The sequence below is a fragment of the Ischnura elegans genome, chromosome 1, assembly GCF_921293095.1.
Source record: "Ischnura elegans chromosome 1, ioIscEleg1.1, whole genome shotgun sequence".
Lineage (NCBI taxonomy): Eukaryota > Metazoa > Arthropoda > Insecta > Odonata > Coenagrionidae > Ischnura > Ischnura elegans.
The window spans coordinates 103,670,293-103,691,895 of NC_060246.1; the positions used below are offsets into that span (position 1 = coordinate 103,670,293).

General features: G+C 38.2%; 1 protein-coding gene and 2 long non-coding RNA genes across 10 annotated transcripts in view; 2 read left to right on the plus strand and 1 right to left on the minus strand.

The window, feature by feature from the left end:
• LOC124167539 overlaps window positions 1-10,096 on the plus strand; it is a 118,301-nt gene extending 108,205 nt beyond the window's left edge. Inside the window, exons 2-3 of one of the 2 annotated variants that reach the window (XR_006866711.1) lie at window positions 5,097-5,353; window positions 10,009-10,096. This is a non-coding gene — a long non-coding RNA (uncharacterized LOC124167539). Of the gene's footprint in view, window positions 1-5,096; window positions 5,354-9,488; window positions 9,577-10,008 lie in introns of those variants that run through there. The other variant, XR_006866712.1, reaches the window with a different exon arrangement.
• LOC124167437 (xenotropic and polytropic retrovirus receptor 1-like) lies at window positions 2,082-20,091 on the minus strand. 5 transcript variants are annotated; one of them, XM_046545416.1, is made up of 11 exons: window positions 19,966-20,091; window positions 10,951-11,076; window positions 10,025-10,178; window positions 9,367-9,647; window positions 8,253-8,514; window positions 6,977-7,344; window positions 5,883-6,030; window positions 3,661-3,855; window positions 3,407-3,576; window positions 3,115-3,248; window positions 2,082-2,696 (listed from the first exon to the last, which is right to left on the minus strand). In XM_046545416.1, exons 2-11 carry the CDS (start codon window positions 11,017-11,019, stop codon window positions 2,462-2,464), a joined length of 2,016 nt encoding a protein of 671 aa, XP_046401372.1. In that variant the 5' UTR covers window positions 11,020-11,076; window positions 19,966-20,091; the 3' UTR covers window positions 2,082-2,461. The 5 variants fall into 5 exon arrangements, with proteins under 5 accessions (XP_046401372.1, XP_046401370.1, XP_046401371.1 ...); XM_046545414.1 differs by lacking the exon at window positions 19,966-20,091 and adding an exon at window positions 19,590-19,785; XM_046545415.1 differs by lacking the exon at window positions 19,966-20,091 and adding an exon at window positions 17,753-17,920.
• Window positions 10,105-21,603, plus strand: part of LOC124167528 — a 45,610-nt gene continuing 34,111 nt past the window's right edge. The window contains exon 1 of one of the 3 annotated variants that reach the window (XR_006866710.1): window positions 10,105-10,180. This is a non-coding gene — a long non-coding RNA (uncharacterized LOC124167528). Of the gene's footprint in view, window positions 10,181-16,707; window positions 17,323-21,603 lie in introns of those variants that run through there. The other 2 variants (XR_006866709.1, XR_006866706.1) reach the window with 2 other exon arrangements.

The following is a 21,603-nucleotide window of genomic DNA, read 5'->3' on the forward strand; positions in this document are numbered from 1 at the left end:
ATGGGTCATAAACCCCTGGATTATTTTGTAACTTGCACGATTACCATCTCAAAATAGGACATTAGTAAACAGATGTACAAATTTGAATTTCATGATGCTTCTTCGCTCACAGGAGACTTCAATCTATATATTGTCATAGGGAAGATGTACATCGTACAAGCCAATTCAGGGTCCCTTACGGACTCTAAAATTCATGGAGAAGGGTTTTGTAAGTAAAAATTTAGTCCTAAGCTATTTTTTGGTCAATATTAATTTTTCATTGTAACCTATGGTATGATTATGTTTGCAATGGTCTCATTGCTCTTAAGTGAAATGAAATCAACCCTCACCAAGCCAGAATTTATTCATAATTCTTGTGAAATTGTAGCTTAGACAGTACAAAAATTTTTCAGTAATTATGTCGAGAACTGGTGGCAGTATTTTTTTCATAAGATAACATCCGGATTGGAAAGATAAACTTACACCAAATAAGTTCCTGAGACAAGAATTAAAAAATAATACATTTTTTAAGTGGTAAATAATATCTTCATCAGTAAAATTACATCATGCTATCTTCTATGATTAGAGAAATTTTCCCCTTAAGTTAAGTACAAAGAGATCCTTCAAAGAAGTCTCTGAAATGATGCTTCATACTTTTAAGATAGCCTAAGATAGACTTTAAGAAGCCAATTAGCTTTTGGAAGCGAAGCTTTGAAATTCTTAGAGAACCTTTACCAGGATCTCAATGGGTCCCCATGATAATCACCCCATAGGGTTGAAGATGGATATCTCCCTTTGCTCTTTGGAGAGTGATAATCCAATCTGATCACCTTGGCAGCATGGAGGAGAGAGAGAGAGGAGAAGGACCATGTCGCACTTGGCCCATCCCCTACCACCTTCTTGTTTTTGGCTTTCTTTGGTAAAGAAATTCTCCCTTTTAGAGCCATAGTCAGAAAAAATTCTGGATTTTTTTGATGAGGGAATGCATTTTTGGGTGATGGGGATCATTTGGAGAAGGTACTCTTAATACTGTATCTCACAAACATTTAGAAGCTTTTGAACCAGCAGATACGCTCCCTCCACTTGCTAAAGCTTTATTCCCTTTGGAATCTTTTAGAGAGAGTATGCACCGCTCATAGAATAATCCTGAGTGCAAATTAATCCTTGGTACATATCTTCTTTAGCTATGAGTCAATTACGTAGGGAAATATCTAATAAACAGAGTTATGGGAACAGCCAATCCTTGGCGTTCAATGGTACCAGGCTCAACTATGTGGAAGTTGATATTCGAAAATGAAAGGAAGACATCGTTAATTTCCACAGATTTATTTTGTTGGTACGGAACATGTTTCAATCCATAGAAGTCATTATGGCAGAAGTAAATTCCGTAATATTCACTGTCACTAGCATCTACTTGATAATGACCTCTATGGATCGAAACATGTCGTACTGACGAAATAAATCAGTGGAAGTCAATGAAGTCTTCCTTTCATTTTCGAATCCTTGGCAATACCATTTTAATTTTTTTGCTCCTCATTTACAAATATTTTTTTGCATTAGCAAGCTTATTCAATTGTAATCTCAACAATTTTGCTTCGAAAAGGATATTTGAGGCAATGTTAATTTTCAAAAATTTTAGGCACCAGAACGCATACCTGCACATCTAATGCACACGATTTTCAAATATAAGCCCTTCCCCCCTAAAACTTCTAATTTTTTTTTAACTAATAAAAGTTACAAAGAGTAATCATGTTTTATCAAATGTAAAAAAAAGATTACATTTTTTACATCTTCTCATGTTCCCTGAGAGGTGACGGAATGCTGAAATTAAGCACTTGTTTGGGGTATTTAAAGATAGCAATTTATGGGACTGAGATGTAGCTTTTCCAGCCACCCATCATACACTTTAAGATATCTAGAGTGTGAATTTAAGATGTCCATGTGAATTTTAGATACTAACCTAAGTGCAGCAAATTTCAGCGAATAGCAATCATTACGTATGTTGGTTAAGAGTTAAACATTGGGAGAAATTTTTTCCATTGTGAAGCAATCTTTCTTGTTTATCTCCTCCTTCTGAATTTTCAGAACTCACAAGCATCAAGTACAAAAGTAAATAATTTATTTTCAGGAAAACAATGTTGATTCTCTTCAAAAAACAACATAAAATCACAGTTATATATTTTTATAAAATGAGGAAAGGAGATGGAACCTACATACAAAAAGACATCTGGAATACTTGTAGGAGAAATCCTCTTCTCTGAATAGAAAAAAAATGAATTCATCTTAATTCTCATCATCATCTTCATTCTTCCTTGCACCTTCTCACCACTTGAGTTGCAACAATCACTAGAGCAGTCCTCATGGCACAGAAAGTTTGCTTATGTTCACAATCAAACAATTATAATTACATAAAATTCCAAACACATGCAATTAATGATCATGATATGTAAATGACTAATACTTAATTGCTGATGATTAACAATTATTCCACAATGGCTATAGCAGTTGTGGCCTTCAAAAGTGGTATCTTGTCATCTTTCTTCTTACTTTTTTTGGCCCGCCTATTACTTACTCCATTTTCATCATCCATCATGGTGACAATAATTTTCTGATCTGACGAATTAATTGGAGCCACAGAAATGTCTCTCACAGCTCGAAATTTACCACAGTTGTTTAAGTGCTCATTTTCCAACCGAAAATAGTTCCACACAAATCTCCTGAAAAAATGAATACATAACTTGAATTTATGACTTACTCATTCACAATTTTCCATTCATAAATTTGTTCATCCATGGGCGTACCCAGCGGGGAGCAGGAGGGGGCAGCTGCCCCCCCCCCCCCCCAGAAGCTAAAGTATATATACTTCTTACAAAATTTTTGAACAAATTTTCTTTAAATCCCAGTGATATCAGTTTAAGCATGTAATTAAAATAGAAATATTTTTTCCTTTATTTATAAATTTTAAAAACTAATAAAGCACTGTTATTATTTTCTTGATATGTATTTTGGTTTCATAACCTTTTCTTTGTTACAACTTGATCTATCACGGCTTGCCCCCATCTAATTTTGATCCCGGGTACACCCTTGTGCTCATCCAAACTATCATAAAACATATATCTTTTTTACCAAACTCACCTGAACACTTCTAATGGTGAAAGTATTGTAGTCATTACCTCACCATTAACCAATTCAGCCTGCTGCAAACCATAGGATATAGCCCATGCAAATCTAAGTACCAGATCTTCAACAATGCCAAAGTAATAAAAAAACTGAAATGAGAGAAAATATTCGCTGTGACTAGTGATGGTTTCATTACACATCCAAAAAGTCAGCAAAGTTGTAAAATGACAAATTATCTTTGTACCAAGTATTACCAACATTTCTTTAATTGTTTTATCAAATAATCACTCATGAGTAAAAATCTTACTGGGGAAGAATAAACAATTTCCTCTCTCAGGAACTTGTTATCCCCGACTTTTTTGTCAAACAGGCCCCAATCCATCTTAATATCCCATGTGTAGGCATAGCATGAATTTATCACATTGGCAATGATCCAAAGATGAACAAATGGATTTTCAAATTGTGATTCATAATTTCCTGGAAATAACAAAAATTCATACAAAATGAGAAATTATTACAACAATCATTAATTACTAAGATTGAGTAAAATTTAATTCATACCTGCATAAAAACTCTTCAATGTTGCAAAAATTACTACAAAAAAAGTAGTAGAATATTTCCCAGCATTCACTAGATGAGGAAAGCCCTCCTTTGTGTCACGGTAACGTCTCAAGCATTGAGCAAAACGGAACCATGCAGGGAGGCAGTTCACAATTGGCCTTATGATAAACGACTTTTCATTGCATTGACTCGTATCTGAAAATTAAATTTTATTCATGAAAAACCATTGTATTTCTGTAAATGGCCTGAGGAATATTAGTTTGAAGTTAAAAATAAATAATTTAATTCAATGTGAAGTATGTAATCATTCCAGGTAAGGAAGATTTTCTTGAGTTCAATCCTGTAGGCTTCTCCAGCAGCTGGTTGCTGGCTACAGGGGCACAGCTAAGAATTAAGGCTAGGGGTGGTTTTAGGTGCAACTAATACTTACGGGTGTGGGGGTACTGCATACCCACAAGGGTAAGCAGGTTTGCAGGGGCCCTCCTCCAGAAAAAAATTGTAGAATAATAGTTCAAAATGGCGAGTTTTACGGCTTTCCGGGGAATATTTGATAAATTGTAACAATATTCTATGAGTAATACTGATACAAATAAGTAAAATGGATTAAACTTAAAAATTTCTCTGAGCTCTGGGGGGGTTTTATCCCCTCACTGCGCCACTGGCTGGCTATGATATTTTTTGGGATCAAAACTCTGTTCAAAAAGTTGCATACTTATATCGGGATATCAGGTCTGAAGTTTATTTTAATGGATATAACTCACTACTGCAGCTCAATATTTAAAGTTTAAAATGTTACAAAAATTCAGGAGGAATTTGACAACCTATACATCAGGAGAAGTTGCCATGAATAAGGTCATTATGGTAAACTGATAATAACTTAAACTGTCAACATTATACGGATGAAATTTATAGTTGATTTAAATATTTCAATACTTTTGCCTTGTATGAGAATGGTCACTTACTTCCAAGTACAAGGAACCCACATACCACTCCTAATGTCTGGCTGTGTTGCTTCACTTCATGTTTTGCCTTTTGCGAGCCAAATTCTGTATAAATACAGTACTTTTCTCTAATGTTTCCCTTCATTAATATCTAAACGATGCATGATTATATAAGGTGTCAAAATGTACTGCACCCTTGATGTTCGTAGCATTTGAGGTCAAATCAGATAATGTTGGAATAGGAGGATGTTGTAAAAACCTTCCATAAAAGCAGGAGTAGATTAAGGTAATTTTTTGGGGTGGGTCATTACTTTTCATGGTGCCTAGGTGATATGCAATACCTCACAGCATAAATGCACCGCAGGTCCGACATGAGTAGACCAGTGGCTCTCAGATATTCATCAATTATTTGTAAACTTTATTAGCTAAGTTGGTGAAACAAAAACTTACAGTGGAGAGCCATCTTAAAAATAAACATCTTTTCAATTTTTCCAGAAATAACAGGGGAGGGACCAGAAGAATGGTGGCCACCTCTACATCATAGAGGACACACACAAAAAAGCATAAAGGCCAAATCTTTAATGAAAGGGGACGAAAATTCCGTGGATAAATAATATCCTTATATCATATCATGCCCTTGGTGAATAAATATGATATCTGCTGTGGAAGGTTGCTGTACAGTGTGATGGGCACAGCAACTTAGTGAAAACCACACCCAAGCGATGACAGTATGTCCAAGAAAACAGTGAAACGTAAGTATGGTGTAAGTATACCGGTGAGGCTTAATCAGTAGAGCATAGTACGTGAAATGCAAACTTTGGCAGGACACTGACTGTTTTGCTTCATTCCCTATGCAAAAGTGATCAAGTTGAGCCTTCACATCACATCCCTTTCATTTTTTGTTGCTTTTGATCATTTTTATAAGAAAAATATTTGGTACTAAAAAGTACACATAAATAATACATTTTAATTTTAGAGGAAAATTAATGAATGCTAGTGGCTAACATGCATGTATAGTCAACTTTCTTGACAGTTATAAGTTTGATTTTGACGATAGAAAGTGATTTTCCAAATATCCTTCAAAACTCCATCCTTAACCTATCAAGCACCTAGTGCACCAAGCACCTAGCAGTGCCAGGCAGTATCCCCATGACTACTACTGCTTGATGAATAAGATTTGGACCTGAGTACTCAGATTCTTATGTTTAAAATACCAGTTAATCAGTACACTTGAATGAAATTAAATATCTTTTCAGCCATAGAACACAATCATAAACTTACCCCCAGCAACTAGCCAATTTTCAGTTGTAGAATAAAAGCAAATGAGGTACTGAAAGTCCAGGAAAGTTGCTGCCAAGCTATTCATTTGATCAGCTAGCCAGAAGTCAGCAAATCCAACATGAAAGAATGGTGCCGCAATAATTCTGCCCTGTAAACCAATTCAACCAAGAATGAGCTTTATACGTGATTTGATAACCTAAGAATAGGAATTTTAGAATTATAACTATTTAAAAATATGTGTTGAGTGGTGGAGAGAGTGAATGGTAATTATTTAAATAATTATTGCACCATCTGCGCAGATTTACTTCACAATTTTTGAGAAGTCTTACCGCAAGGGCCTTAAACTTAAGAAAGACTAATTTAAGCCCAAATAGAACTGTAAGTTGGAATGGAGATTATCCAGACTTAAGTACCATCAGGCAGGAAACAAAGGTAAACCATTGATAGAAAAATATTTACCCTAGTTTCGATACTAGAAATGATTGGCTTCATTGATAAAGCTATCACAACCCAAAATTTCAGTGGGAAGACCATAAATGGACCAGACCCAAAAAAAAGCAAGAATAGGATTCACTTCCTTTTCCCCTTTGGTTATGGTCAGCAGTACATAGTTGTTTTTTTCATAACAATGGACTGTTTCGTAAGTGAAACATTGGTCAAGAAGTTAGCCACTTTAAGTGTACACAACGATACTGCCAATACCAGGAAATTCAGAATGTCTGTTGTACCTATGCACCTACTCTTCCCCATGCCACCTCTCATTAGAAGAAAGATATATATGTATTACAATTAATGCAGGAAGTGATGTTATTATATCTCTGATAAAAGTAGAGGAAGAGGAGTTGCCCATTTTGAAACTAGGCGCATAAATTATGGAAATTGATAAAAAAAAACAAGCATGATAACTCTGCATTTAACTCTGTGAATAATTTGAAGCATTAATTCTGAGAAAATTGTACCATAACTATAATAACTAAAATTGAATAATTAGGAATCAAATATTCATGTAATAGAAAAAATTCTTCATTGACTAATTAGGTCACAAAAGGTACACAAATCTCCTTTTCACTAACAGAGTATGCTCATGTACTTACTATTTCTCTCATCGCCCAAAAGCGAGCTTCATGCCTGAAAACGTGTAGAGGATTCACAAGGAATATCAGCATGATAACTGCAAGGGCCAAAGGATTTGCATATGGAGGTATGCTCAAAGAAGATGAGTACAGGAAACCCAGCATACTTAGAGCCCACACAACACCAAATATGGAGGCAAGCTCCATGAGATGTTGTTCTGATAGATGATTACGTGGATCAAGTTCAAAAATGAGCACATGATTTACTCCTGATGACCTCCAGCCATACACATTCACTCCCATCAGGAAAATAAATTCTACTAGAACAAGTGGACCTCTATATAGGCGAAGAACAACATACCAGTCACTTCTTTCCTGCTGGAAAATTGCTAAAAAAATGTAAAAATAAAAAGTTTCATTAATTTTTAACACCACTAAAGTATGACTAGCATTGCATTTTCTATTCACTGAGTGCATACATGAATCACGTTCATCTAAAATCAGCATTGTTGTCACATAATTTTTAAAGGAAACTTTTTTATTATAAAAAAGACTTAGTTGAAAACCATTCTGTATATTCATGGAATTTTTCAATCAGCATAATAAATTTCGCAATGAAAAAAATATTTCAATTTGAAGTCTTTAAATTATCTCCATACTATAAGGTCGCTTCAATCAATCAATTTTATGCATGCATCCTACTTTTTGTTAGAATATGAGTACAAACATAAATCAATTAACTGATGCTTCTTTATACAGACAAATGAATGAATGGTCACTCTGACATTTAGGTCTTCCTTAGACTAGCCTTCTTATTTTAGGTAAGGTTGATGGAATGTAACGTATGACTCTTTCAAAAGCAGATGCATATTTCAAAAGCCTTTTGTAAGTTTTTCCCAGACAAAAATCTTTAGATTGTATTTTGCCCTCAGTGTTCAAATGTTGAGAAACTTGCATTTTTGCAATTTTATGGGTGAACATATGTCGTGTTCGGAGGACAAATTTAGGAGAACCACTCAGCAAATGGCATCTGGTTGACGACAATAATTGAATTAACAATTAGAGATCAATATATATGAATCTTCTATAGCTTGTTAACCCTCAGGAAATTGCTAGAACCACCCCTGTGGTTCATATGATTCACATGACTCACATGACCATGTGTACGAGGAAAATTCAATCAAAAAAATTTAAATAAACAAAAACATGAAGCTTCAAATTTATGGTAGCTCAAATGCTGAGAAAGACTAGTAAACATTAATGTGGATGAAAACATTACTATTACGCTCATAATTACCTGAAAGTACTACTGCAATAAATAGAATTACAAATGAGCCAGAAAAAAGTCCAACTTTAAATGTGGTCCAAGGTGATTGCTGCTCCCCCAAAGGTGGAACCCGAAGTCTTTTCATAGCCTTTTGACGGTCACCACCCTCAAGTTGATTGGTAACAGTTGCTTCAGTCTCACGAATCATTCTGTCTATCTCCTTCACAGTGTAGAAATGTGATGTAGCCACTCTTTCCTCTTGCCATCGAAGTCCAGATTCCACCGAAAGTAACTGTGGAATAGAATAGCATGCTGTCATAATATTGCTAATGAGAATAAACGCTAAAAATATTTGCTATATAGCAGGGGATAAAGATGTCTATTACCATCATTACTATTGGTATTATAACTTTAGAATATACAGTTCCTAAATTGTTTAACCTAATACCTAATTATATCGAGTCTATAGAAAAAAATGTCAATATTGAAAGAAGAATTAAGAAATTGGTTGTATGAGAATTATATGCTCTAACATGTACTTTGGACATAATCGGGATGATGTATATATATGTACATATGTATTCATACACAAAATTGTATGTGATGTGCATATTTGGGTTCTTGAGTGAATGTATCCGTGTATGTCACAGATTCCTTTTCATTTATTTTTGAGTTTTCTTGTGGGTGTGGAATTACGAAAAATATTTTATGTAACTTTTTTTTCTATACAAACTATCTTATTCACTGGTAAAATTTTCCGTTCACCTAATACCAGTTGACTTTTTATGTAATAGTCCGATCTTTAGGTTAAAAGTGGCACCTGCTGACAAGCCTTGTATGGCTTAGCGGGACCCTATCATTTTTACCATGCATGTTAATCCGAATTTTTGCATATACATATATACTTTTATCTAGCGAAATATAATATTTATGATATGCTACGAATATGTACCTGATGTTTTCCTCAATAGGAGATATTGATGTATGGTCTGTGTTAACTAAATAAGTGATAATAATACAAGAATGTTTATTTTGTATACTTGTTCTTAAACTTGTCATTAAACTTGTCAAAAAAATTATAAAAATCCAGAAAAATTTACTAATAAGGATTTGTTTACTCTAAAAATTTTTCTCCATCAATTACCTTGTCATGCTTTTTAAGAATTTTCCTAAACCCAGTGAAGTTAAGATTTTGGTAATTTTGTAATAGTATAAGGCTAAGGTAAAATTCACTGAAAGCTAATTTAAGTTCTTGTAACTTCCTAGCGGGAGCATCAGGTCTTTGAAGCACATCTCCAACTCGTCCAGTCCCACTTCCGAGGAAGTTCTTGAATGATGCTTTATTGCCAGGCATACTGCTCTGGATGGACGATTTCAATTCACTGTGCAGTGATGCAAATTTTCTTGTCGCTTCAGCAAGTTTCTCTGGAAGAAAATCGGCAACAAAAAATTATCTTTGTGAAAAATGTAATTATAATTTAAAAATTTCACATCCTTTTGAAGGAAAACCTTTCACATCTGCTCAGTGATATAAATATAAAATTTTCTCTCTTGCTAAGTTAGAGAAGCGATATGAACCATGTTTTCAAATAAATAATAATGCAATCCTCCATTTCATTATTATAGGAGCACTATTTCATAGCATGTTTCATTAACTTATAAAATTTGCAAAATTAAAATTGGCATGGATCAAGGTTTCTAAAAACATATTTTGAAAATACTAGTTCCAGAATTATTTGTTTATTTGAATCCAAATATTATTCGCATGATAATTTCTTCTTTATAGGAATACTCCAACATACCTGAGTAAAAGGTGTTGATTTTAGTGAGCTCATTTTCACAATACTGAAAAAAGTTTTCATCAAAGCTTGCGAAAAAGCGTGTGACAACTTCCTGTTCCACTATTTCTGCAGAGGGAGCCTCTTCAACGGCTAAGTAGAGCATTGCCTTCATTTCCTGTAAGTATCAATATTTACATTTCTACTTGGAACAAACTCAACCTTTGGTAATAATGAATCATGGGATCCATGCAGCAAATTTTTATTATTCTCAAGAATATTTATCTTCTCCATTTTTAATGGAAAGGCAATTTTTTTCAAATTATTACCCACATAGCATAGAACCTCTCAGAGACGTCTCACTATGGTCTCGAATGTCTCCAATATCGCCAATGTCTCAAAGATGTAATCGTGAGACGTTCAGGAATTAAAAAAAAAGTATTTAAATGCCATCAATGCCTTCCATACATATTTTTCGGTGTAATTCTGCAGTTGTGATTATTAAAATCACAACATTTAATATGGTTTCTTATTTTCAAAGGGTCATCCATCACAAAATTTGTCGCTAAAAATGATCGAGATAGGTATGCCATTACTGTATAATTTGCATTTAATAATTTTTTGCCTACATTTTTAAGCATACCATAGTACAAACTCTCATGAGACATCTCAGAGACCATTTTTTTGGACATTGTGACATCACAGAGAAGTCTCAGAAATGTCTCTGAAGCTCTCAGAATGTCTCTGAGAAGTAACATGCGATATTCGAGACGTATCAGAGACGTATCTGAGACGTATTTATGCTATGTGTGTAATACCATAGAGTAAGTATATAGGATAGTATAATAGGATATATACTCTATAGTTATATCAATTTTTCTTCTCTTTGGCGATGCCTAATGCAATTGTTCCCTTGATAAGAACATCCTATTCATGGTTCGTTCACTCACCTCATAATTTATGTATTGCTTTCTCCACTCGGGAGTGATGTGTGCGGACAAATGCTCCGTGAATCTCATGGTTTAATTTTAAACTGCTTGTGTGTACCGACAATTATCATTCACTTTGCTGTTTGCCTACAAAAAGATAACATTTTATTCCATAACAGCCATGAATATGTACACTTCAATTATGTAAGGATAATGTATGCCATCACAGGGAAGGGATGCAATAGAACATAAATATAATTTTAATTTAGGCAGAAAAGGACTTCTCAAAATTTCATGATTCATGATAAGATTTTACCCAAAAACTGAATGAAGAAGAAAAGTTCCTGATTTTATTTATAAATCAATAATAGGATAAATTTTTATATTGTTAGAAAAATTGACTAAGGAAATTGCAGTTGAATTGCTCTCATGCTAAGATAACAGTGGCTGTATGCATTTCTCCTTAATCTTTCTACAAGCAGCAGCAGATCTGGGATCAAATCACAGAGTGGAGGGCAATATCCAATAATATGTACCGCCTAGAGGTGGGGAGTATGAAATAAGTCCACCATTGTTGTGAGTACGTATTGTATATTTTTCCCCTAAGGGGTTGTTGTCCACTTAAGCCATCTCTCTGGATCTGCCATTACCTGCTGTGAGATTATTTGCATGAAAACGTAGCTGGCAGTGATCCAATACATTTTTTTTGGCAATTGATTTGGAGGAGAGAGCATCCATAGGGATTTCACTTAAGGCTGTAACCCTCAAAAATTTCAGCTCAGGGAGATTGAAGCCCTTGACCCTCCACCTCATCTGGTAGCATAAGTGATTAGAATAAGACCAATATCCTCAACTGTCCCCATAATGTATATTCTGAGAAAGTCGATTTGTCAATCCTGTGTGCTTTCCAATTTCACTCTGCTCCCGTCATATCAAAATAACCCATGAAATTGTGATGGAGTACCACTCTTAAAGATAATAATTAGGGCCAACATGGGGAGGGGAAGAAAGGGGAACAGTTTTTGAGTACCAGCGTTTTGGAGTGATCCCTAAAAACATTCCCAAGGAGGGAGGATTCCCCCTTTCTTGAAGGAGATGGCAGAAAGAGTGCCAAGAAGGGAACTGCCAACGCCCCCCAATGCTTATGGGGCAGCCCTGTTAACAGTTGGTTGTAACTTTTGCTGTGCTCCCAACCCTTGCTGAGTATTATTTGAAATCAGTAAATTGAAGTTAATCAATTCAAAAAAGAGTCGTACACTGCACATTTGATTTAAAATTACCCTCCCAGCAGTGGCCTACCGAGGCGGATGGGGTTCAGGGGGGTCCAGACGCCCTCCTAAATATAAAAACACAATAACTTGCCTCAGAAAAGAAAACAAAATACTGAAAATCATAAATTTACGATAGTTTTCTTTGAAAAATAAAGTTTTTTTGATTACGAAAAGTGTTGAAATTAGTTTAAAACCCTCTTCTTAGTACCCTTTATTTTTAAATTTCCCACCCCGGTTTTGGACCTCCCCCACCGGAAAACATTTCTGGCTACTCCACCGCCTCCCAGTGCTACATAATCTGAGGCAGTGGCGCAGCGAGGGGGGGTTTTGGGGGATAAACCCCCCCCCCCCCCAGAGCTCAGAGAAATGTTTAAGTTTAATCCATTTTACCTAATTGGATTGATGTTACTAATAGAATAGTATAAGGATTAACAAAATATCCCTCAGAAAGCCGAAAAACTCACCATTTTGAACTATTTATCTTAAAATTTCACAATTTATTAATCTCGCACCTACCGCTTATCCTAGTGGGTATTCTATACCCCCACACACCCTGGTATTAGTTGCACCTAAAGCCCCCCCCCCCCAGCCTTAATTCCTGGCTGCGCCCCTGCTCGGAGGGGCCCCTAAAAAATTCTCAGCGATCTTTACGGTGAGGGCGAAAGGTGCATGGAGAAAACATTGCCCCAGACCACCAAATGTCATTGGACAGCATGAATTAATAACATCTTCAATTTCTCTTACAAACAAGAGCACTCCAATTAAAAACGGCAGCACCAAGAAACTGCTCCTCTGGCTTGCAGGCGGCAGACTTCCTCGCGTTCGGAAAACTTTAATTTTTGTTCATTTTATTTCGAGATAAACGTGCAAATCTCAGTACAACGCAAAGCAACTGAGAAGTCTTTGTTGACGGCGACCTCATTTAAACATTCCCACTCCGTTCTATTTCGAAATTTCCCGCGACCACGAATGTAGCGGCGGCGTCACTCCTGTTTAACTTTTTTAGAGACTGGATAGAAAGACCCTCAAAGCCTGTTGAAAAACGCGAATCTGGTTAATGTCAAGTGTCGTTTTTGGGCGTAATCCAGGAGTACCAGAATGCGGCGGCGTTGGCAGTTGAACAGTTTAGTAATTTAAGTACACCAGATTCTGATGGTCCTTGATGAAAGAAGTGCGATGAGAAACGGAACTGGGTCTAAAATAATTTGGTTGGTTATTATTAGTACATATAAGAATATTATGAATATTCCCGTGGGAAAATTATTATGGTATTTTTCCACGCAAACAAAATGTACTACTTACCAAGGCTAATTCATTTGTACAGACATTCTGCTCTGTCCTCTCTTATGACGGCAAATTTTGGCCCCATTTCAACGGTTCCATTCGGAATTACAGCGGTTAAAATACCCGAAAGATGAAGGCCCTCTAATTCAAGATAAACCTTGGTGAAGTTCATCGCGATATAATTGGACCTTTCAATCACTAATGTTGAGTTCTAATCGTAAATAAATAAGATAACGGAATATCTAAAGATATTCTTCAGTGAACGTTCTGAGGAGAGGATAGGCACTATCTATCTATCTATCTTGGACTGAACTAAACTTAGTCCATCAAAGTATTCCGCGGCGACGCGAAGACAAACTGAACGCTGATCTAACTAAGTACACAACCGCGTGAACAAGGCAAACGCCCTAAGTAAAACTTTCCGGCAATTGATTTATTATCTATAAGAAAACATTGAAGCCATCGCTATATAAATATTTCAATAGATGAACATTCCAAAAGTGATAAGAGTAGAGGAAAATTTATGATTTGATTCGCGGGTTTCGGGGTTTTCCTACCTTCCTCCTTCCATTTTCTCTCCATTTTTATATACTCTCATGCAGCATACAACTTAACAATATACACATGACAAATGCTATGATAACTCAGTAAAATATTGGTAAATGGTAAGTTTATTATCACAGTTGAGGATCTCGCCATCTAGGAACAAATGCTTGGGGGGTGACCTTTTTTTAAAAATATGCTTCTCTAAAAGGCACGAATTGCGACGATTCGCAGAAATAATGCTATGTTTCGCTATGTTCCTCTAAATGATATTTTAAATTACGAGGCCATGGATAGAAAGATGGCCCTCCTTCTTGATAAGAAATCAGCCCTCCAAAATTCAACGCAATTTTTGTAATGCAATAGGATTTTGTAACTTTGAAATCACGTATTTTTAAAGAAATCACAAGTCTAAGACTAGACAGCTGTTTTGAAAGCATGGTATAATAGGAATTATTTGGAAAATAGAAGTCTTGAAATCGGCTGTCGCACTCAAACAATCCCACCAACCAGCTAAATACCGCGAGGCAAATAACATCTATGCCCTAGGTGAATCCTAAGCACCCGGGGTCACTGAACTAGCTAGCTAACGATTTGAACCCCACGCAGGAAAGTAAGTTCGGTCCCACGTACTTTTTCCATAAATTTCAAAGGCATTTCATTGAATTACACTTAATATGCAATGATATAGGCGGTAAAAAAATTGTACCACGCATAATTTTGCTAAGTGTTGACTAACGGAGAATTCATTGCCTTTATTATTAATAGCGATGCAGGATAGACAATGAACCCAGGGCTGGATTTGAGCACATGATACATACACGCTCGCGCCTAGGGGCCCGCACCACAAACAAAGTTTAGGTACTTGTTAACTTGGGCGATATTCCATTATACCCAACTCGGGGGGAGGGGGGGGGCGCCGCAGGTCCTCATATTGTAAATCAGGCTCCAAGTGAAAAAATGATCCCTAATGATGTAAATGAGCGGCCCGAAGTTGTTCCAGAGTTCAAATCTCGCAGAAATTTTTTTCCCACACGATACCCGAGCAATATTAATAAGGAGCTGGCTTACAATATTAAATTTATCCCGCCGAGTAACAAGGTTAACACAAAGCATAATGCGAATCACCCGCCTGTCTCTCCCCCAAAAATGATTTTACCTCTTCAATTCCTAGGAAGACCTATTTTCTTTCATTCTCTCTGAAAATTTTATCCTCTTCCTACCCTTTCCCCGCGCAATACAAAATACTTATTTTGGATTTAGGGCCTCGTAAAATGAACTCTATACTTGAATGGATCACCTCTATCATTAATTTTACTTTAAAGCAAACCTTCTAGCAAATATACTTCATTTCAAGCGTTTTTCCGGGGCGCAATCGTTAGAAAAAAATTAACTTCAAAAACCAATTCGAACTTCTTTTAAAGTATACTTAAATGTATAAAATAATAATATACGTCAAAATTTTAGCAAAAATAGCGGTGGAAATAGCTTCATTGCTGAGTAAAACTTGATTATCCTCAATGCAATTGAACAAGAAAAGATCATTTCAAATGAGTTCGTGGAGAAATAAATGCGTCGCCCTTGACCTCTGCCACGAAAATATCGTGCGGCTGCGGTGCATCTCATAAAGCCATATAAACTCAGTAAACACTCTTCTCCTTTTCGGTTCGCCTAGTGCTCTGAATAGGCGCGACTCTCGCGGCAACCCCTGGCTTCGTCACCCCACTTAGCATTCCTCCCCAAGCAGGATTATCACCGCGTGGAAATAGTTCAGCAGTTAAAGGGACGACGTGCATAGATCGAGACATCAAGTGTTACTGGGTGCTATCCATTTACTAAACAAAGCGGAATAATTTGGAGGTTAGACCGTAGATTTCGGAGAGCGCGTTGTTATTTTCATCGGTTCTCAGGCGAAGAAAATCGCAGCAGTGAAGCCAGTAATGGGACATGAAAGTTGTGAATGCCAACGAACTTTCAGAGGCTACATTTACCTCGCGTGTCTATTCATAAGATTGTTTGCGATCAAATTGAATTTTAATAAATCAGTAAAGCATAGAGGAAAGAGAAAAATCATATCTTATCGTTAATAATTGCCGTCACTTAACTTATGAAAGGCAACTTAGAAATGGAAATCCTCCACGCATTCGAATTACAACACCACTCCCAGAAAGTGAAGTACGATGTGATCGGTGACTACAGTAAATTACACGGTGCTCTGCGCGTAATCAATTTACTACAACGCTTTTGAGGAATTTAACAGTACCTTAAGTGTCCCCCAAACCTCTTCTCCTCGCAGATGCAGCGGGAAGTACATGTGCTTGGCCACACATGCGCTGGCCACTTGCCCCGATAGATCTCGCTGACTGATGACTTAGTCCGAAACCTCGACGATATCAACAGCCAATTCAATTCAGCCTATCTCAATTGACGGGGACGCTTTCCGCCCGGCCCACGGAACTGGCACTGCGGATGGGACGCGAGCATACATCAGATCACGGCCGCGGAGTAAACATCCTCCCGAAAGCATGTCTTCCGAGCCGCTGTCGACGCGGAGACGTTACGGGGGTACGCTGTCGACTAGAGAGAACCCTCGGGCTAGAGGCATTCAATCCATCTCGCCCCACCCCACCACTTGTGCTTCGTAATTACTCAACAGATGGAGCTACGGACTAAGGTGAGCAAGCAAGCAAGTAATTGGTGGAGGAAATCTAATAACGAGAGGGGAAGGGGGCGAGACGTATTGTCTTCCCGCGGAATCGGACCGCGAGTCGCAAGCGAGTTGATAGCGCAGTGCCACATCTCCGTTCGAAATTAGGGCACATGCGGAGGCCGAGACAAGTATTTCGGAATGAGAGAAAAAGCACCTAGCCATCTCGTGAGTCTGCGAGAATGACACAAAAGCACTCGTCGATTGCGTGGAGGTATCTCCCGCCTTGCACGTGGGGAGAAAGATAAAAGGAAAATCGAGAGGCAGAAATCTTTCTCGACTCGCGCGAATTCATGCGTTTGAGCCGATAAGGGCCGCGGTGATTTCTGACGCCAATATGAGAACGAAGTGACGTCGCTGAGAAGAAAGGAAATCCACGACCAAAAGGAAAGACGCTTCCCGGAAAATGTGCGTCAGTTTTACGGATTCCCAGCAATCGATTCCGCCTCGAAGACTTCTCAAGATACTTCTCACAGTTTGGTTGCGGCGGCCAACGTGGTCAACTTCCTGTCAAAAAGGAAGGTTCACGAGGATATTACCATCGACAACTCAACAGGATGGAGGCATTCAATCCATATGATGAAGGAGGTAAAGTTTAAATTGACGGCCCAAACACTAATATACCTTCCCGTACAAATTTCTCACCCCATCTCAAAAAAGTTTTTTCCCATTGAAAGGATGTTTTAGACAACTAGACGCTTTCATGGCGAACGGTTCTTATTAATTCTTCATGGGAATTCCTTCAGGTAAGCTGATGAGGCGATGCCGATGTTTCAATCGCTTACTCTGCCATCTAGCTCAGGGCGTTGAGTGCCGGGTCAAGATGGTGGTGGTTTATACATTCCTGGCTGTTAGTCTACAACAACTTTATCCAGCAGTCAAAACCCTGAGGTAGATGGCAGGGTTATCCATTATAACGTCAGTAATGCATGATCAACTTATCCGGTGAAAGTAGGGAGAATACTTGGCCCGAGGTAGAATGCATGTTTTTGCACTGCGGGAGGACGTACTTACTTACCTCTGTCGATGCCGAAAAGTAGCATTCCCCTCCTCCCAAGTTGCGCGGGTTCTTTATCGTTCTCCTGGCTACTAACCTCAGGCGCCACTATTGTTAGCATTCATCCTGTCACCATCTCCGTCAATCACCTTAGCAGCCAGCCTCCCTCCCCCAAGCCGACCTCCTCAATTAGGCTATCTCATCGCCACCCAAGAGAAAGGGAGAGAGAGAAGAACGTCCCCCCACCTCCCGCCTCCCCTCTCTCCCCTCCTCCCCCAATGGCTCCCCTAATGAGAGGTATTCTATTCCCCTCTGTCCTCCTCGCAATGTCTTCCTCCCAACCCCCTAGTCAACGACACTTAGAAACTCGTGTTTTTCTAGCGTTTCCTTCCGCTGGCGTCTGCTGCTCCCGAATTTATTTTTTCCCCTTTTTCTTTGGCGGGAGATTGCGAGTGTCGAAATAATTCGAATGCAAGATGTCTTTTTTATCTGGCTTCCGACAAAAACTTCTTTGTTATTTAAATCTCTTTCGCTCTATCTTCCTCGCAGACTACCTTGGGTCAATAGGACCCACTCGCTGCTGAAAAATCACCACAAGCAAGCGGAAATTGAGAAACTCGTTATTATCTTATGAGGAGGAGACTTTTGTATTCCTAATGACAGTCTATCGGTGCGGGAAAATGGAGCGTTTCAACATATAGGCGTGTCACGCATAGGTTTAAGTTGCCCTCACCCAGCCTATCGACAAATATTTAAGCGACGAAAAAAAATTGCAGCCCAGACTGTCGACGTCATGTCACACGTGACTCATAGTAATCGCAATGGACTAGTTTTCCTCATGATTTCCCGCCATGCCAGTCCCACTGCGAAAGTTGACCTCCAGAAAATTTTGGAGATACGTTCTCGAGCGTTATCTCATAGGAAGCGAAAAAAATGACGAGGACGGTGCGGAGTGGAGGCTATAGCGCTTGACCACAAGGAGAGCACGGGTTTAAGTGGCTACATCACTCCTTCTCGACCTCTATTTCGGCTTTTTTCGTGAAGTGCCACTCGCGTAAAACTTAAGCTGCGACAGTGAAATTTCCACGATATACAGAATGAACCCTAACCGATATTTATCTTTACCTCAAATTCAGAAATTTCACTTTTAAAAAAAATACAGAGGTAATATTTTAAGATTTCAGATGCATGCAAATATTGAACAGTTTGAGCACCCTGAAACTTTCAAGTTAATTGCTTATTTTACAACCAAATAGTACGTAACGAAGACACTTCGAACGAGATCGATGTGCCCTTTTAGGGTATATTTACGGAGGGGTAGGTTTTCAATATAAGTCTGAACCCTACGTAGACGCGAGTGAGTAGTACTTCTTGTGTTTCAAGGAGAGGCATGTACCCAAATCATGGAATACCCGTTTTCTCCTGACGATTCTCATATGCTATCAAGTAATTGGTGTTTCAACCAGAAGGTAGGTTTGGATAGGTTACGGTAGGGCTCGCTCCAGACAAAGCCAGGGGAATATAAATATTAAAAAATCAGGGTGGAGGTTCCACTTCCACTCTCTTGATCACCTCACATTTCGAGGATTTGCTCGCGGGTGTTCAAAGGCTTCATCCAGATTTAAACCCGAGATCCTTCTATCAGAAGTCCAACCGTCTACCAACTATGTCCATTTGCTTCCCAATAAGTTAAGTATATTTTAGAGAAGGCAATCTAAAAGACAGGTCTTTTTACGCCTGCCTTTCCCACTTAACTATCTTTTTCTCCGGGGCGAAGCTTCGGTCCGTGTCTGCTATCATCACAATACATGGATGACGATGAAGCAATAGTTACCCCAAAAAGTAATAGTGTTCTTACCGTCAAGACCAGTTGAACCGCCCCATTTCACTACATCCGCACGAGACTTGACGAATCAGCTGTCGAATACTGGATACTCCATCACGTGCGCTTCGCAACGCCTACAACGCCCGGTCTCCAAGACGACGCAAGAAGTAGACACTGGGGTGTTTTAAATGTGCGATCGTTGGTACCTAGTTTGTCCCACAATTTCTCCTTTCCCTCCCACTGCAGCTCGTTTCTTCCTTCCCCCACCATATTCCTCAACATCTGTTAAGAACTAACTCCGGGCAGCCCACCCCCATGCGGGCTTCCCCACTCCCCTCTCCTCATCCAGAGGCATCTGCCTCCCTAACCCCCCTCCAAATGTGGGGAGGCCCTCGCCGCATCCACTGACCTTTGATCGGATCCAGTCAAGAGACGCTGATATCGTCGCGGAGCCATCTCAGTGCCAATGCCCGCCCGCTCTCCCGTCTCTGCGTCTTCCCTTCGTGGGTCCCAATGGCATCGCATCCTCTCGTCACGCAACGCAGCGCAGGCAATGTTTTGTACCTACCTTAAGGTAAACCTTTGTACCTACTTTACTTTTTTCTCTAAACCTCAAGCATACAAATTTCACATCGGAGAGAAACTGAGGTAAAATTTTAAATTTGAGAAGCAGGCAAATGTTGGAACTTTACGAAATCATAATGAAACACAGTTGTAATACTCCACTCTTAATTTTGTATCAACTTCAGTTTAGAAAATTATTATTAAAGCAACATTAAAATTAGGAAAAGGCACCGCGCTTCCGAAACCCTAGTTGATATTGTATGAAGTCTGAGGTATAACAACTATGTTTATTTACGAATATTAACAATATTCACGATGTCACGCCTGACACGATTTCTTTCTATATGCAACCTGAAATTTTCAAGTGAGTAGCAGAATATTTAAACAATGCATATAAGTACCACTAAACAAGACCGTTCGAGCAACGGTGATGCGTGATATTTTTCTCTCAATAGGTAGTGGGAAAATGAGTAAACGCGCATAATTTTTTAACTGTTTAGCTAAAATTAAGATAACGTTGAGATTTTCTCAACTAACGATCAAGAGTGAGTTAAAATTTTAAAGCAGTGGCGCCTTCATCAGTACGGTTAACGTCGACGAGAAATGGTGCACAAATCGGAAAATTTTCATGCATTCATGATCTTATATTTTTTATACACAGTTCCAACTCCAAAAGATTATTTTGCTCTCAATTAATACGTATTACTACTTTGTTATAAGGCCAAAAAATTGCTATGTATACAACACATTTTATTCTATTGGAAGTTGATTTTTTATTAAACTTGAGAGAGATGTAATGATCTCGTGGCGTATAACCGAAGAACATGCCGAATAATAAACAGAAATTGGCCCACTCTGGCGATGTCACCAGCCGTAATGGAAATACTTGACTAATTATGGTGCCAAAAATATTGAAAATTGATAGCTACTGTCGTAGAAACCATATTGGTGGACCCCGTGCTTGCTCGATGATGGAAGTTAATTTTATTTCATATTAATTGTCTACGGAGCCATTTTAAGAGATTTTTACAGCGCTGCCACTACCGTCCGATGGCACGTTAAAGCATAAGCAATTGTACCCTTTTCTTACTGCATATAATAGCTCTAACCTAGGTTACTCTCAACCAGTAATAGATATCCCGAATAACCCCTACATTTCTTTAATCTGCCGATTGATTATTCATTGTTTAAATAACCTCAGTGATAGGTTTACGCGAGGAGACCCTTTTTAATTATTTCATCCCACTCCCCACTCCTCTGGAGTTGCCTAAGGTGATTAATTTACGATTGAAATAACATTAATTACGTGATGTGAATTTGGCGATTTTTGGACCGCCCTTAATGAGATATCGTGAGATTTGGCTCGACCTAATCCCTCTAATCTCGCGTGAGATTGTTCAAAATGCGTATTTTCAGTAAATACGTTAATCTATGCTTCATTGCGTAGGATTTATTAAAAAAAGTTTTTAATTGTAATTAAATC